The sequence below is a fragment of the Caretta caretta genome, chromosome 18 (assembly GCF_965140235.1).
Source record: "Caretta caretta isolate rCarCar2 chromosome 18, rCarCar1.hap1, whole genome shotgun sequence".
In the NCBI taxonomy this organism is placed as follows: domain Eukaryota; kingdom Metazoa; phylum Chordata; order Testudines; family Cheloniidae; genus Caretta; species Caretta caretta.
In genome coordinates, this window is record NC_134223.1 from 9,908,581 (window position 1) to 9,924,434 (window position 15,854).

General features: G+C 45.4%; 1 protein-coding gene across 5 annotated transcripts in view; it reads right to left on the reverse strand.

Moving 5' to 3' along the window:
- KAZN (kazrin, periplakin interacting protein) overlaps nt 1-15,854 on the reverse strand; it is a 738,190-nt gene that overhangs the window by 178,298 nt on the left and 544,038 nt on the right. Inside the window, exon 1 of one of the 5 annotated variants that reach the window (XM_048825100.2) lies at nt 5,531-5,661. The exons of the other annotated variants lie outside the window; for them this stretch is intronic. Within the exon in view, the coding sequence (XP_048681057.1) occupies nt 5,531-5,606 (76 nt within the window). The 5' untranslated portion in view covers nt 5,607-5,661. Of the gene's footprint in view, nt 1-5,530; nt 5,662-15,854 lie in introns of those variants that run through there. 5 annotated transcript variants of the gene reach the window in all.

The window sequence follows — 15,854 nt, forward strand, 5'->3', positions numbered from 1 at the left end:
TTATCAGGGCCTGGGAGTCTCATTGTATTAGGTAGATACAAACCATCGGTCATACTTATATGGCCCCCACCACTGCAGTATCTGAGTGTTTTCAAATCTTAAATATATTTATCTTCCGACTAAGGCCATGTCTGTACGTACCGCGCTGCAGGAGCGCAGCTGGACCCATACACGTCGGGTGAAGACACTCTCTTCCATCAGCATAAAAAACCACCTCTGCGAGCAGCAGAAGCTGTGTCAGCAGGAGAGCTTCTCCTGCTCTGCTGTGCACACGAGCGCTTACGTTGGTGTAACTTATGTCACTCAGGGGGGTGGAACAGTCACACCCCTGAGCGACATATATGTTGCTGACATAGGCTATGTCTACACTACAGCTGAAGCGACTTGCCCAGGGTCACACAAGGAATCTATCTGTGGCAGAGCAGGGAATCTGGATCTCCCACAGCCTATGGGACACCCTAACCACTGGACCAACCTTCCTCTCTACAAACGCATAATGAAACATAGCGCCCTTCGTCCAGTGTCCTAATCAACACAAGAAACATTGTCAGAGGGAGGAGGGGGATTTAAAGCCAAAGAGGGTTTGGAAAAGTTTATCATCACTTATTATAGTGATGAGTGCCTGGCTCAAGGGTCAGCTCTTCAAGGTGAATAAGCAAATTTATTGCCATGCGAACTAAGCCTTGGCTGGATCAAGAGAGCAAGCAGGAATTTTAAAAGACAAGGATAGAAATGTTTTATGCATGGGAATAGACAAAATGGATCAGAGTAACTGGTGCCAACAGTAAAAAGAAAAGGAGTACTCGTGGCACCTTAGAGACTAACCAATTTATTTGAGCATAAGCTTTCGTGAGCTACAGCTCACTTCATCGGATGCATACCGTGGAAAGTGTAGAAGATCTTTTTATACACACAAAGCATGAAAAAATGGGTGTTTACCACTACAAAAGGTTTTCTCTCCCCCCACCCCACTCTCCTGCTGGTAATAGCTTATCTAAAGTGATCACTCTCCTTACAATGTGTATGATAATCAAGGTGGGCCATTTCCAGCACAAATCCAGTGTTTAACAAGAACGTCAGCCCGCAACTAAAACCCCTCCAACGCATTATTAAGGATCTACAACCTATCCTGAAGGATGACCCAACGCTCTCACAAATCTTGGGAGACAGGCCAGTCCTTGCCTACAGACCGCCCCCCAACCTGAAGCGAATACTCACCAGCAACCACATACCACACAACAGAACCACTAACCCAGGAACCTATCCTTGCAACAAAGCCTGTTGCCAACTGTGCCCACATATCTATTCAGGGGACACCATCACAGGGCCTAATAACATCAGCCACACTATCAGAGGCTCGTTCACCTGCACAGTGGCATGGGGATGCTAAAAAAGACAACACTATTTTGGCTGACGCAGCAAGCACAGCTTGGATGGAAGTTAAAGACAATAATGGCTGTTTTATTGTCATACGGGACACCTCCCCCCCTCAGCTCAGAAAAGCAGGTGCAAGAAACATTTTCACAGATTAAAGAGAGGCTTATAAGGAGGCATGAACATTGGCTATGGGGGATTTTATCACTCAGTGGATTTGAACGTGATTTCAGAATTAATGCATGAGTACTTTATTGTGTTTATACAAATAGGGAAGATGAGAAGACAGACAGAATGGGCTGAGGCCATTCTAGGCTTACGATAGTGCTGAGAAAAATCAAATACATAAGTTGGGGAGTGTCAAGCAACCTTTAGCCACATTAAACACATTGTTTTGCTTTAATAATCAGTACCACTGCTTGGAAAGGTTCACTGGCCTGAAAGCATTTTCCCTGGTCCCCCTGGCCTGCTTCTGGAATTGTAAAATCACACCATTCTGATTACTATATTGCTTTCATCCCCACTCCTACTTCAGTCCTGAGCCAATTTTAAGTAGGCAGTTTCTCACAAACTACTTGTATAAAAGCAGAATGCCTTTCCCAGCTGAAAGCTGAGGTTTCAAGTGCGGTCAATAAAATGGTCTAGTTAGTTTCGTTTTTGCTTCTAGTCAATTGCTCGACAACCTTACTTTCAGGTTCTGGTGACCTAGCAAATTGCTGCAGGGGCAAGAAAATAAAGAAAATGTTTCCTTTATAATGAAAAGAAATATCATGGAAATATTTGGATCTAGTCTTCGTAATTTTTTAAAATAAAGTCTAAATGAGGGTCCTTTTAAAAATTAAGGATAAACCTGAAGTATTCCACATAAAAGCAAAAACACAGGCTGAGTTGCAAAGGAAAGTCTCTGAAGCAAACAGAGTGCAAGGCTTTTAGGCAGTGGAACAGAGCTGGTGGAAAGATGGAAGGAGGAAATCACTGCAGAATCCACGGACAGTGGGGCTTAAACTTAAATGGGCAGCTATGCTGGGCCAGAAATTTCTACAGAGGAAATTGACCTTTGAGAACCACTGAACCGCCAGAATATTTGCGTTGGTTAAAGACTTGGGAAGAGCCAGAACTATACGAATTATCTTCTTGCCTGGCTTGCCCATCTCTAACTGACACAGGCTAATAGAGAGAAGACATTGACCAATGCTAATAATAAGCGTTCTAAGATTGTAACTAAATTCATGTTGCAGGGCATGGGGAGAGGGGAAATGGAGGAGATTTAATCTGTTCAGGAATTTCACACAGATTGCTTATTAAAAAGCAGAGTAACTAAGATCCTAACCCTGCAATGTACCATGTGCCCTCAATGCCCATTGACTTCAGTATCTCAGAGGATCAAGCACTACTATATAAAGATGGTGAAGGAGGAGCAGCATGATGTTTAAAAATCCCTTGAATATAGGAGGGAGGTGCATTATTGGCGAAAATAAGAATCTACAAATGTCCAGTAAATGTTAGGGGGTTCACATGGGAACATAAATTGATCTAGTCCCTCTTACCAAACTAACTAGGATTAATGGTCAAGGTCTCTAAAGCCTAAGCAGCAGGTGTCATGTTCCCATTGACTTTCAGTGAGATCTTAGAATCATAGAGTATCAGGGTTGGAAGGGACCTCAGGAGGTCATCTAGTCCAACCCCCTGCTCAAAGCAGGGCCAATCTCCAATTTTTGCCCCAGATCTCTAAGTGGCCCCCTCAAGGATTGAACTCACAACCCTGGGTTTAGCAGGCCAATGCTCAAACCACTGAGCTATCCCTCAAGGATCCCTTCTGAAGCAGAGTGCTCTAGAGAGGCGCCTCACTCCAGATTCAGACACCTGAATAAGTGGCCTGATTCTCAGAACTTGAGAGCCAAATCTAAGCAGCAACCCTTCCTTTTAGGGTTTTTAATAATATAAAGCTTCTAATATTTCTGTTCAAAACACTGTCTGCTCTTGTTTCAAGTTCCAAAAAGACTCAATACTACAGATACCATGTCAAACTGCCCATAATATCACAGACAACACTTGGAGTAATGTAATAAGCCATAGCACTAAAGTTGTAACGAACAGGGCTCCCCTACTGGTTGGTCTCAAGACTGCTCACCTGTATGTCACATGGCCTATACAGCTAACAACCAGTACGAATTCTGCTGCAGTTCAAGCAGTAAGATTCTCGCGCTTTTAGATCAGGAAGATCTAGGTTTTATCCCCATTATTTCCAAAAGAGAAAGTTGTCAAGCAAGGTGACAGCCAAGAAGTCAGATCTATGGGCAACTATGTTACAAGTGTGTGTGTGTGTGTGTCCCCTTTGATTTCAGGAGCTTAAACCATTCTACAAATCTAGGGTACAGGGAGTTTTCAGAAATTATATTCGCAGAGTGCGCATGTGTATATATTTATATAGAGATATGCACCCTTGCAGATGCAGTGTAGATTATTACAACTACAGCAGTACACCTAGATAACGCACACACATCATCACACTATCACAGGAGTTAACAGTGCCAGTCATCATGAAGCGGCTGAACAGTGTACAAATCCTACACTCACAGTCAAGTTAACTCACACTGCCCGGTTCCTGTGTTTTACCAACTTGCTGCATCTGCTTTTTTTAAAAAAACAGGATGATGTGTACGCTGTTCGGCAAGTCAGATTCGTGTTTTCGCTACCCATTCCCAGCCTTCTAAGTTGAAACGGAAATTGGCAAGTTCCTTATGCGGTGGGACAGAGTCCACCACAGACTGTTTCATAATGACTGTACTTTGGAATAAGGGGGAGTGAGGACAGGGAAGAGGAGAATATGGGAGATAGGGAAGGAAAACTGGGAATATTGCAAAGACAAAATTATTTTCCACTCAAAATAAAGGGCCAGAGCAATGAAGCTCCATCCTTTACATCAGCTGAGGAACTGGCCCAAGTTCCTTAGGGGCACTTTATGCCAAGATTTTCCATCTGATCCACAGGCTCATCTGCCTTTGAATGAGAGCGCACCTCATACACAATTCAGGCAGCCTGGATACAATTCCTCACCTGCATCTTCCTATAGTCCCACACCTGAATTACTCACAAGCACCATACAATTCAAACAGAGGGTCAACTTGTAAACTTCCAGCCTGCTCGCAAGCAGTTTATAACCTTAAACTTCTCTTCTCAGGTTTCTATAATGACCTGAGATAGGCTAACTATACACAAATCAACCTAACACCACATGTATCTTCTCAGCACTGTAATTTCCCTTTCTGCGTTGGTGGAGGTGCTCAGTTTGAAAAATGCAGCAATCTTTCAACCTGAGAGTATAAAAGCTACAAAGAAGCCAGTTATTTTTAACCCATTTGCTGTGCAACTCGGCAGTATCAGAGGGGGAGTTACAAATAGTCTTAAACAGTTCAGAGAAAAAAAACCCTAATGCACATTAAATGAAACTGCAACCAGCCTCGCAGGGAGTAAGATTACCCAAGGCAAAGAATGCACAACTGCCTCTCCACTGCTTTAACGCCAGGCACGCCGCAAACTGTATCTTACAATCCCATCACTGTACAGTGATCACTACAGTTTTGAAACTAGCAACAGGACAGTCATATTTCATACATACTTGAAGACTTTTTTTTGGGCTGCTGCTCCTGGAATCAGCTTCCCAGACTGAGCACTCACCTTTCTTTTAATATTGCAGTGACCAACAAGAGGTATTGCTTCTGGCCTTTCTATTCATGATCCTCAGTGAATACTCAAACAGTTAAAACAACCGCTCTGCGAGTTACCCACTCATTCGCAAGTTTTGAAAGCAAGAACTTTCCCACACAGCTCCCTTTGAACATCTGCAGCCCAAAACATGCTTGCGTTTAACAGACAGGGTTGCTGTATTTTTTTTTTCTCCTCCCACAGACACAGAGCTTTTCCCCAGCAGCAAAGGAATGAAGGAACAGCAACTAACCAGAATTCTGAAGGACTGTTTGTTTCAATGAACAACCAGCTTGGAAAAAAAATCACTGGGCGTGTAATGACCCAAACAACAGGCAGGGCCTGAAAGAAGGACTCAATCAGCATTTTCCCATAAACGCACACACAAGTGTTGTTCCAAACTCTCCTAACCCGCGTCTAAGGCAGTGCGGTTCCGCTGGGACAGACATACCTGGCTTGGTCTCCTCGCTGTCCGATTTCATGTTGGGAGATTTTTTGGCTGCCCTGCGAATGGCTGGAGATTGCATTCTGTCACTCTCACTCTCCTTCCCCCTGACTCCTCCCCAGCAGGGCAGGAAGTGCAATGTTCTCTACCTGTGCGGCTTGGAATTTGACCCCTTGGCAGGTTGCTGACTGTGCTCCCATGATGTCACTGGCAGGGGGGTGTGGTTTTCCACCCCGGGGAGGTTTCTAGGCAGAGAATGAAGGTGCACAGAACAGTGAGGTCAGAATTCGTGGCTTTTAAAAGCTCTTTGGGCACCATCTCTCTCTGCCTCCACCTCACTCCTGATTTCTGAGCTAATTCTGGTCACCACAACTGACTGGGTCAACTTTTTGCCGAGTCCTATAGATGACCTTGTCGGTGACACTTTGCAGAAAACAGGAGGGAGAGAATTTAGCACTAGCTGCCTTATATTGGGGGGGGGGGGGGAAGGATTCTTCCCTTTCCAACTTGTTCTTCGAAGAAAATAAGCCCATATAATCAAAATCTGTCATACTCTGCAACTTCTGTGTGATTAATGAACTCTATTAGGTTACTTTTATGAATAACACTGGAAGATCAATAACTCGGCAGGCAGCATGGTCCAGTGGATAGGTCACTTTACATAAGCTATTACCAGCAGGAGAGTGGGGTGGGGTGAGAGAAAACCTTTTGTAGTGATAATCACCCATTTTTTCATGGTTTGTGTGTATAAAAACATCTTCTGTATTTTCCACAGTATGCATCCGATGAAATGAGCTGTAGCTCACGAAAGCTTATGCTCGAATAAATTGGTTAGTCTCTAAGGTGCCACAAGTCCTCCTTTTCTTTTTGCGAATACAGACTAACACGGCTGTTACTCTGAAACCTGTCACTAAACTAGGTGACACAAGCTGTATTCCCAGCTCTGCCTCTGACCTGCTGTGTGACATTGGGCAAGTCATGTCCCCTTTCTGTGCCTCAGTTTCCCCCACTCTTTGTCTGTCTTGTCTATTGAAACTGTATGCTCTTTGGGGGTAGACACTGCCCTGATTGGGGTCTTTAGGCATCAAAAGTGCCTAGGTGACTTAGGCTCCTAACTCCAATTCTCAAAAAAGTGACGTAGGCAATTTAACATCAACTTTCAATAAGGCTGAGGCTCCTGTGTGCCTAAGAACTTGTCTACATTCAGTAAAAGTAACCCAGTAAAAGTAACCCAGTAAAAGTAACCCAAATTAAGTAAGGGTGTGAATTTAAAGTGTCACATTATGTGTGTGTGAACTGAACACTCTTCTTCAGAATTAAAGTGAGCTTAATTTAATTGATCTTAATTCACTTCATGAATTAAGTTAAATCTAATTAAGGTCTCTTTAATTCTGAAGAAGAGTGTCCACGAAAAGGTTTTACGCAATTTACAAGGTTGATTCAGATTCATTTTTGTGAGTGTCCCCATGGAGACAATCCCTTTCCCTATGGCAGTGCAAATAGCAAGGAAGGGTAGCAGCAGCAGGTTGCCTATACACTATTCTCCAAGGTCCTACCTATACAATAACTGTGTCTACACTAGCCCTTTCTCTACCATATTATTGCCAACAGTGCAGCTCCATTGCTAATAACAATGGTGAGGAAACAAGCACAGGGAGGTTAGCTTCAGCCATGTCACACTGTCTTGTACACGGGATGACTCAGGGTCGTGAAAATGGACTATGCAGCCTTGTGGGTGACTGGCTTGACTCCAGTTTGGTAGCGACTGAAAGCTGTTACCAGCTACTGGCTTTTTGATAGTAGATTTTCACAGACCAGTTGCAAGTGGATAAATAGCCACAACACAAACCCACCCCTTACCACTGGCAACTATCTCAGAATGGAGGTCAAGAACGGAATGGGTCATGGAGCCTGAACTCCCCCTGGAAATGGGGTCTCCAGGACAGGTTTGGCACTTTAGAAAGCGAGAAGATGGCAAGGGAGTGAAGGGGAACAAATACAACAGCAACAGGGTAAGAGAGGGAAATGGAAAGGTGTCTTTATAATATAACGGGAAGGTAAAAATACGTTGTAGGCTGAAGAGGCCGTATATAAATGGGAAGAGGTCAAAGGGAACAGGCACAAGTTGTTACATTTTCTGCCATGATTTGGGTTTGTTTTTTTTTAAATCATTTAGGATGTTTTACAGCTCCTGCCCTCAAAACCAGGCCCTATTTGTAATTTATTTGCCATGTCCAACAGGTGGAGAAGGCAGACAACACTTGGGGTGCATGGATTTATGTCTGTCTCTTTATTGCGCTTTGTAATGGCAAAAGTGGAGCAATAAATACTGATTGATTGGATGGGTTAGGACCCCGGAGGGGCAAATACACTCCAGCTGCTTGGATGAGGTCATAGGACCCTGTTCCACACTATTGTCCTGCTAGCTGCTCAAGGCTGGTCTGTGATTGGCCAAGACAAGGTCACCGACACTTTTTGGGTCTAGCTCACAACAGCGCAGACTTCTTACAAAATAGCTCGTCTGGTTTATTTCCATTCTTCCCCACTCCCACAGGGCCAGCTTTAGGCAGAGGCAACAAGAGGCAGCTAACTAGGGTGCAGCTCCCCAGTGGGCACTGGGACACTGCTGAGGTCACTCCCCTCGAGGCAAGCGGAGTCCAGAGTAGAAAGGCCACACGGAGCCAAACTTTCAGCCCCAAGGAGCTTACACAATAGCCTCATAAACCCAAATAACCGCGGTATATTGCCTTCTCGCAGCCCCTTCCAACTGCCAATGATAGTGAACGAAGCCTCACAGCCTGCACGGCAGTAAGTATATGGGGAAACTGAGGCACAGCAATGTGAATCGACTTGTCCAAGGTCACAAAGTGAACAGCAATGCCAAGAACATAACCCAGATCTCCCGAGTCCCCCGTCCCATGTGCCTTAACCACAAGCCAGGCTCCCCCATTGCAATGAATGCAACAAGCTAGCGTGGGATGAAACCAAGGGTCAAAATCTTTTCTTCTCACAGTCAAGACAGGTGGCATATAACCAGGAGTGGTTATCACTGACATCTCCCTTCTGAGAGTCTCCTGCAGATGTGTCTCTCTATACCTCAGTCACATCTGCCCCAGAATCTGAGCCGTGCACATCACAAATCTCTTAACTAAACAGCAAGAGCAGTTCCCAAAATCAGTGTCACATGCATCTCATTCCTGCTTCTCCTGCTAGGAGTGCACCATCTCCCTTTCACTGTCCACCAGCTCCATGCAGATACTTGCAGGGGCACTGGTTGGCAAGATGATGTCATTCAAAGCGGGCATCAGCCTTTCCCCCCCATGACAGCCTATAGCGTATCGTCAGCAACAGTCCAACATCCAGCAGGGTAGATAAAAGAAAAGGAGGACTTAGGTTCAAAGATATTTAGGTCAGAAGGGACCACTATGATCATCTAGTCTGACCTCCTGCACAACGCAGGCCACAGAATTTCACCCACCACTCCTGCAAAAAACCTCACACCTATATCTGTGCTATTGAAGTCCTCAAATCGTAGTTTAAAGACTTCAAGGAGCAGAGAATCCTCCAGCAAGTGACCCGTGTCCCATGCTACAGAGGAATGCGAAAAAGCTCCAGGGCCTCTTCCAATCTGCCCTGGAGGAAAATTCCTTCCCGACCCCAAATATGGCGATCAGCTAAACCCTGAGCATATGGGCAAGATTCATCAGCCAGATACTACAGAAAATTCTTTCCTGGGTAACTCGGATCCCACCCCATCTAATATCCCATCACAGGCCATTGGGCCTATTTACCATGAATATTTAATTACCAAAACCATGTTATCCCATCATACCAGCTCCTCCATAAACTTATCGAGTTTAATCTTAAAGCCAGATAGATCTTTTGCCCCCACTGCTTCCCTTGGAAGGCTATTCCAAAACTTCACTCCTCTGATGTGGCACCTTAGAGACTAACAAATTTATCTAAGCATAAGCTTTCATGAGCTACAGCTCACTTCATTGGATGCATTCAGTGGAAAAATTCACCTTTGGGTTTGTCACCTCACAGTCCTGTCTCATATCTGCCCCACAGGAGCACTGTAGGCATACTTCACACTGCCCTCCTTTTTGCAGTCGGTTGTAAGGCTTCTCTCCCCTGTTGTGAATTTACAATCAGGAGGAGCTCTAGGACACTGGTAGATGCATCCCACACTGTCCCTTTGCAGCAGCTGGAGTATTTCCATCGAGCCAGCCAGGCAGCAGAGCTGGGCCACAAAGTTCAGATTCAGAACCAACTACCTCTAACGCCCAGAATCATTTGGATCTGTGATTTTGGTTCAGACCCCTCTACTAGCCACATGTGCTTTCTGACACAAAACAGGCAGTCTAGCCAGCACCCACAGACAGGGGATCCATTATGTACGGGGTTTGCCTGTGACTCAAGACTAACATTCCTAGGCCTCCGTGCTGCACGCTGACTTCTCACATTTTCGCAGCAGCTGTGCATGTGAGCTCATTTTGCTCTTTGTAAATAAGGCTGTAATCCCATGCAGGGCCACCCGTATTTCCCTGGCTCACTGTGGTTATGAACCAGTTACTGACTATAAAGGAAGAGGGGAGAGAGAGAAAATAAAAAAAACCTAAATGTCTCCACATTACGGTTTGAAATCTAGGCTGTGGAATTACTGCCTTCCCAGGCGAGGCCCCGCTCTCTTCTTGTTATGACTCGGGTCAGACAATGACCTGTCGCCCTGACCCGATGCTGACATGAAAGAAGGCAAAAGGGTGACTGGTGACAGCTATGGGAGAAGGTCAATTGGCAGTTTCCATTTGAAACATCCTCTTTCCCAGGGGCTGAGAGAGAATTTGGTCATTTTAATCTGCTCTAGACTGGAGAGATGGATTTTCTAAAATGGGAAGAGGAAAAAAAACAACAACCTTGAAGGGTTTGTTGTTTTCTCCTCTTAAATTATTGCTACTTTAGAGGTATCCAAAAGGTTGTTTTGATCATATTCTGGTATGGTTTGATTTTTGTTGGTTTACTGTTTAATTATGTATCTATCTGTGGTACTAACATGGCCTCCCTCACAATAGTTTCTGAACATCTCATGATCTGTAATGTATTTATCCTCACCCCACCCATGTGAGCAGGACAGATCTATTATACCCAATGTACAGATGGGGAACTGAGGCACTCAGAGGCTAATGGACCTGCCCAATGTCCCACAGGAAGCCTATGGCAGAGCAGGGATTGCGATAAGTGAATTCCCAGCCATGGGAATACAAGACACTAAAGGCTTGATCCTGAGAGGTGCTGGACAGCTGCGACTCTGATGGGAAGTTGTGGGCACTCAGAAGAACTGCATGGAAGATGAAAGTTCTCTTTCATGAAGGATTTCGAGATTTCAAAACCTGGCTTCATTTGGAATGGGAGGGAAAACTGAAAGTTTTGAAATTCTCCATGAAGGAAAATTCAGAATTGTTTGTGTATTTGGGGTCAACTGAACGTTACCTTTCGAGAAAAAGTCAAAATTGAAATGAAATGTTTAGGTTAAAAAAATAATGGTCTTACATTTGCAGATACAATACAGAACAAATAAAACATTTTAAATGAAAAGTCATTTCAAAATGAATATGGAACAAAATGTTTCCGTTTAACATCTAAATGACCTGTTTGGACACAGTCACCACACTCCCAGCCTTTATTCCCAAAAAAGGGAATTTCGGTGAAATTGGCCTGATTTCACGAAGTATTTTGATATCCCCAGAACAGCATGTTCCAACGGAATATGGTTCCATCAAAGTTTCTCCAACCAGCCTGCCTTGACCCTACCATTGTAATAGTAACAGGAGCGTCACTGTATTTGCAGGTTTCAGAGGAACAGCCGTGTTAGTCTGTATTCGCAAAAAGAAAAGGAGTACTTGTGGCACCTTAGAGACTAACCAATTTATTTGAGCATGAGCTTTCGTGAGCTGTAGCTCACGAAAGCTCATGCTCAAATAAATTGGTTAGTCTCTAAGGTGCCACAAGTACTCCTTTTCTTTTTACTGTATTTGCAGTGTTTTCCTACAACGCAATGTTCTTTGCCAGCATCACAGCTGCTCTCTGGAAACAGATGCAACTTTGGGGATTAAAGACGAACCTGGAAAAATACTGTAGAATTTTGAACGGCGTTGCTCTGTGTCCTCATAAAACTGTTTGGAAGTGGGTTTTGTTTCTGTTGCCTATTTTAATAGGGGCCAGCTCCTACCATCTGCCTTTCTTGTGCTGTCTTGGCTGGTGAGTGGTGTTTGGCTTGGCACTGCCAGCCCGGATGTTGGCACACAAGTGGCCAACGCTTGACATCACTCACGTTGCTGATGCCAAATGCCAGCCTGGAAAAGAGTAAGCTCCCCCAAAGGACTGCTAGCATCCGGCCTTTAACCCTTTCAGGTATTCCATGGGAAAAGGCAGCATGTTTTCCACAGTTGTGTCCCCCCCCCCCCCCCGCTTTTCTGGTTGCCTTGATGGTGACAATGCAGCAGGTATTCCATTTGGCCACATCCTGCACACAGAAGGATCACACCCCTTGGGCAGCAAACCTTTTCCTCTGCCTCTCTCCTTCCTCTCCTCCAGTCAGACCCAGTCACTGGTGAAGCTCTGCCTCCATCTTCTCTTCACTCCTGCAAGACCTCACCCCCAATCTCGGATTCTCTCCACTCTTGCTTTCTTTCTCTCCTCTTCCCCTCCTGCTCTGCCACCCCCCATGCCTCACTTTCCCCGTCTCTCCATATGTATTAGAACAGAGGAATCACTGTTTCATCCTCCCTCAAATCCTGTTCATCTTTCACCTGTTATTCTCTTTCCTAATGTTTCTAGCCCCTTCTCCTTTGATGCTCCTTCCACTTACTCCTGCTGATGCTTCACTTCCGCCGTCCTCCCGCTCATTTCTTACTGATTCTTCCCCTCAGTTACCCTCCTCACATTCTCTGTTGATCCTCCACATCACCCCTTCTCCTCAGTCCCTGATGGTCTTCCATCTCCCCTCCCCGTTCAGTCCCTAATCAAGTTATACCTTCTCTTCAGTCCTTGCTGGTGGCTCCGCCTCTTCCCACAGTCCCAGTGATACTCCATCTCTTTGCTCCCAAAAGGCCTAGGTGATGCTCTGCCTCTTCCCGCGCATCCCAAAAGACACGGCCTGTTCTCTCCCCCACTGGATTCACTGGCCGGCCAAAGGTTTCGACAGCACTTGCCTCAGATTTCTACAGGACAGTTGCTAGTGTACATCAGAAAAGTTAATGCTTTGAAACAGAAAGAAAAAGTAGAAACAAGCACTGAGACAGCAGACCTGCCACATAGTTCTACATCCTCAGGATATCTCTGTAAATGGAGCTTGTCCAGTTGTTAGTCAGGTATTTGAACTACCCCAGCTGCCCTCTGAAAACAGCAGGATGCAGTGTCTGATTTCCTGTCAACCAGGTAGGGAGTAATGCTACCTGAACAGAGGAGCTGTCCTTCGAAGAACGGTCCCACAATGCATGTGCTGATCAGCTGCTCAGAGTTATTAGCTTTATCCTTAGGTACCTCACATACCCTCAAGGCAAACCTGCTAATGCGGAGACACCTGCCGGCAGGATGGCTAGCAGGACATTCACTTCATAAATCATCTCTACCTGCCAGTAATACTAGTGAGCAACTGCAAGTGGGTTAGGAACCTGAAAATCTTTGATCCTGGTACATATCCCTCGCCAACATGTTACCTCCCATCTCCGATTGTTTGCATAACCCTTCTAGTGATGCACTGTGTTCTAGGGCGTCATCTGCAGAGTCAAATAGCCAGGCAGTTCTTCATGCAGGGTTACCTTGGCTTTCCAACAGCCAAGGCCATCTGCACCGGAGCACCAGCAGCTAAGATCAGGTCCCCACCTCCACACAGCAGTTAACCCGATCCAGACTAAACAGGGAGTGCTGAAGCCCACACCAACAGGAGAGCTCGGTTACACTGATAATGCCACTCACTTCTACGGATTTGCACCACCGTAACGGAGATCAGAACCTGGCCCATGGAGTTAGTGAGCCACACAGGACTTGCCTGGACTTTAAGACAGTGGTGGAAGAAAACACCCCAAAACCATATGGGATCAGTTCCAGCAAAGCAGGACTAGCCATCTCAGAGCTAATGCATGCCACTCGCCAGTGTTTTCTGTAAGAGGTAGTAATGCTTAGCTCCCTATAACAGGGTTCTGATATGTTGCCTGCTGGAATCTGTTCAGAACACCCTAATAAAACACCTATTTCTTGCCTCGTTAACTACAGGTTCGCAGGATAATGTAATAACATTGTGCTTTTATGCACATGGGTCTTCATCCAAGGATTGTAAAGCACTTTGCAAAGGTTCATTTACTGAGCAGGTATCGTCACAATCATATATACTGGACAGTTGAAAAAAAACCTAGGCACGGAGAGAAAGATGGGAGAGTCTTGCCCAATACCATACAACATCCGGAGTCCGAGCTCCCAGCCCCCTGCATGAACCATGAGGCTGAAATCCCCCAAGCCCCGTAAAGATGACTTTAGAAACCTCCACGGCACTGCAGGAACCCGACTCAGGAAGGGCTATGAGTGTGGGTATAAGAAACATGCTGTTGCCAGTCCTCACTATAAGTCTTTACCATGCTCTTGAAACTCCGGTTACTGTTGTCCCAACCGTCCCAGTGGTCCCTGACCGAGAGCAGGATTGAGTTATAAAGACCAACGTTGTTCACATCACACTGAGAGGTGAATAAAAACGTGCAGTGCCCTTCTCCCATCACTGCCTGTTGCATTACAAGCAAAGCAAGGGGTGGTTCTGCTTCCGCAGAAATACTTGTGCCGTGACAATGACATTGCTACAAAGCTGCCCACGAACAGATTCTTTGCAACCTAATCAAAGGTGCTAGGCTCCTCCCTTGGGGGGGGGGGAAGTCACATGGCTAAGACTGGAGGAAGGTCTGGGCTTGCATGTTTGTGTTACTAATTGTGGGCTTTTCTTAGCCAACTAGCATTTGTCACATCTGCAGAACCAATTCCACTATGCTCCCTTGTATTGTGTCTCTCTAGATATAGATAGTAGGGGCTGCCGAGGTGGTCAGATGAGGGGAAGGCACTGCCAACTTTTTATTTAATGACACCGCCCGTACAGATTTGCTTGCCAGTTCCTAACTGGTTAACTGATTAAAAGTCTCATGGGAAACCCACTCCATATGGACTATTAGCTAATTAAATTACTATGGATGCAAGAAGCTTGTTAGGGTTTTTATTTGGTATGCCTGGGTTTTAATTTGAGACTGTGGCCCTGGGGGGCAAAGGAAGGGGGCTGGATTGTGTGTCATCTGGATACACTTCTATTCAGACTCTTTTTCCTCTCTTTTTTAGGGTGAAAAAAAATCCGCCATCAGCTGGTTACCAGTGACTCCTGCTAGATAAGGAGATGCATAAGTTGTCATGGTGACAAGATGATGCTCTTCTGCCTGCTGCTGATCTAACCAGCAGTTCACAAAGATGAACAGAGCCATCTCCTGAAACATCATGTGAAGAACAGATGGGTCCTAACAAGCTTCAGGCTTTGAAGGCATTTCACTACAGCTTCTGATTGGATGGTGGGAAAGAGGCCAATGCAGTTTATGCTTCAGATGTGGCTGGGTTGGGTTTTCTTAACCATGATCTTTAAAGGGCCAAATCCTGTGATTTGCTGAGCATCTGCAACTCCCAGCATCTAGCACTAAGTGAGACTGCCTTGAGAATTGGGCGAAGAGGTCCAGAGAGCTGAAGAGCACTCAGATGTCCAGGAAGCCTGAGGGGAGGTCACAAGCAGATGGCACAGTTGTAAACAAAGGTTATGCAGCCCAAATAGCATATGCATGTCCATTAAATTTGTCTTGCAAAGCAGAGCTTCAAATAGCACAAGTCTCTAGTTAAATGCAGGCCCAGCCTTAAAAATTAGGCAATGACTCTGGAAAGGAGTCTTGCCCACCTGCTGGTATTATGCCTTGGCAGGTTTTACTTTGACAGGCAGGGTGTAACAGCTTCAAATACAGAGCATGAGAAGACATGATCCGGATACTGTGATGGGGATGGGTGGTCAGGGAACTGTTACCTGAAGCATGATCAGGGCTTCTGGGGAACAGGATTGAAGGCCAGGTTCATGGAAAGGTTGCAAGCCTCGGAGTGAACCTGAACAAGTTTCATGCAAGCCTGGGCTGATTGGTAGCTTGGGGTAAAATGATTTCCACCCAAAACCAGGCAACATTTGGCAGTTTCGGCTGAATTTCACTTTGATATTTTTGGGTTCATTCCAACATGAAGCTCAAAGTTAAAGTCAGAGGAGAAAGCG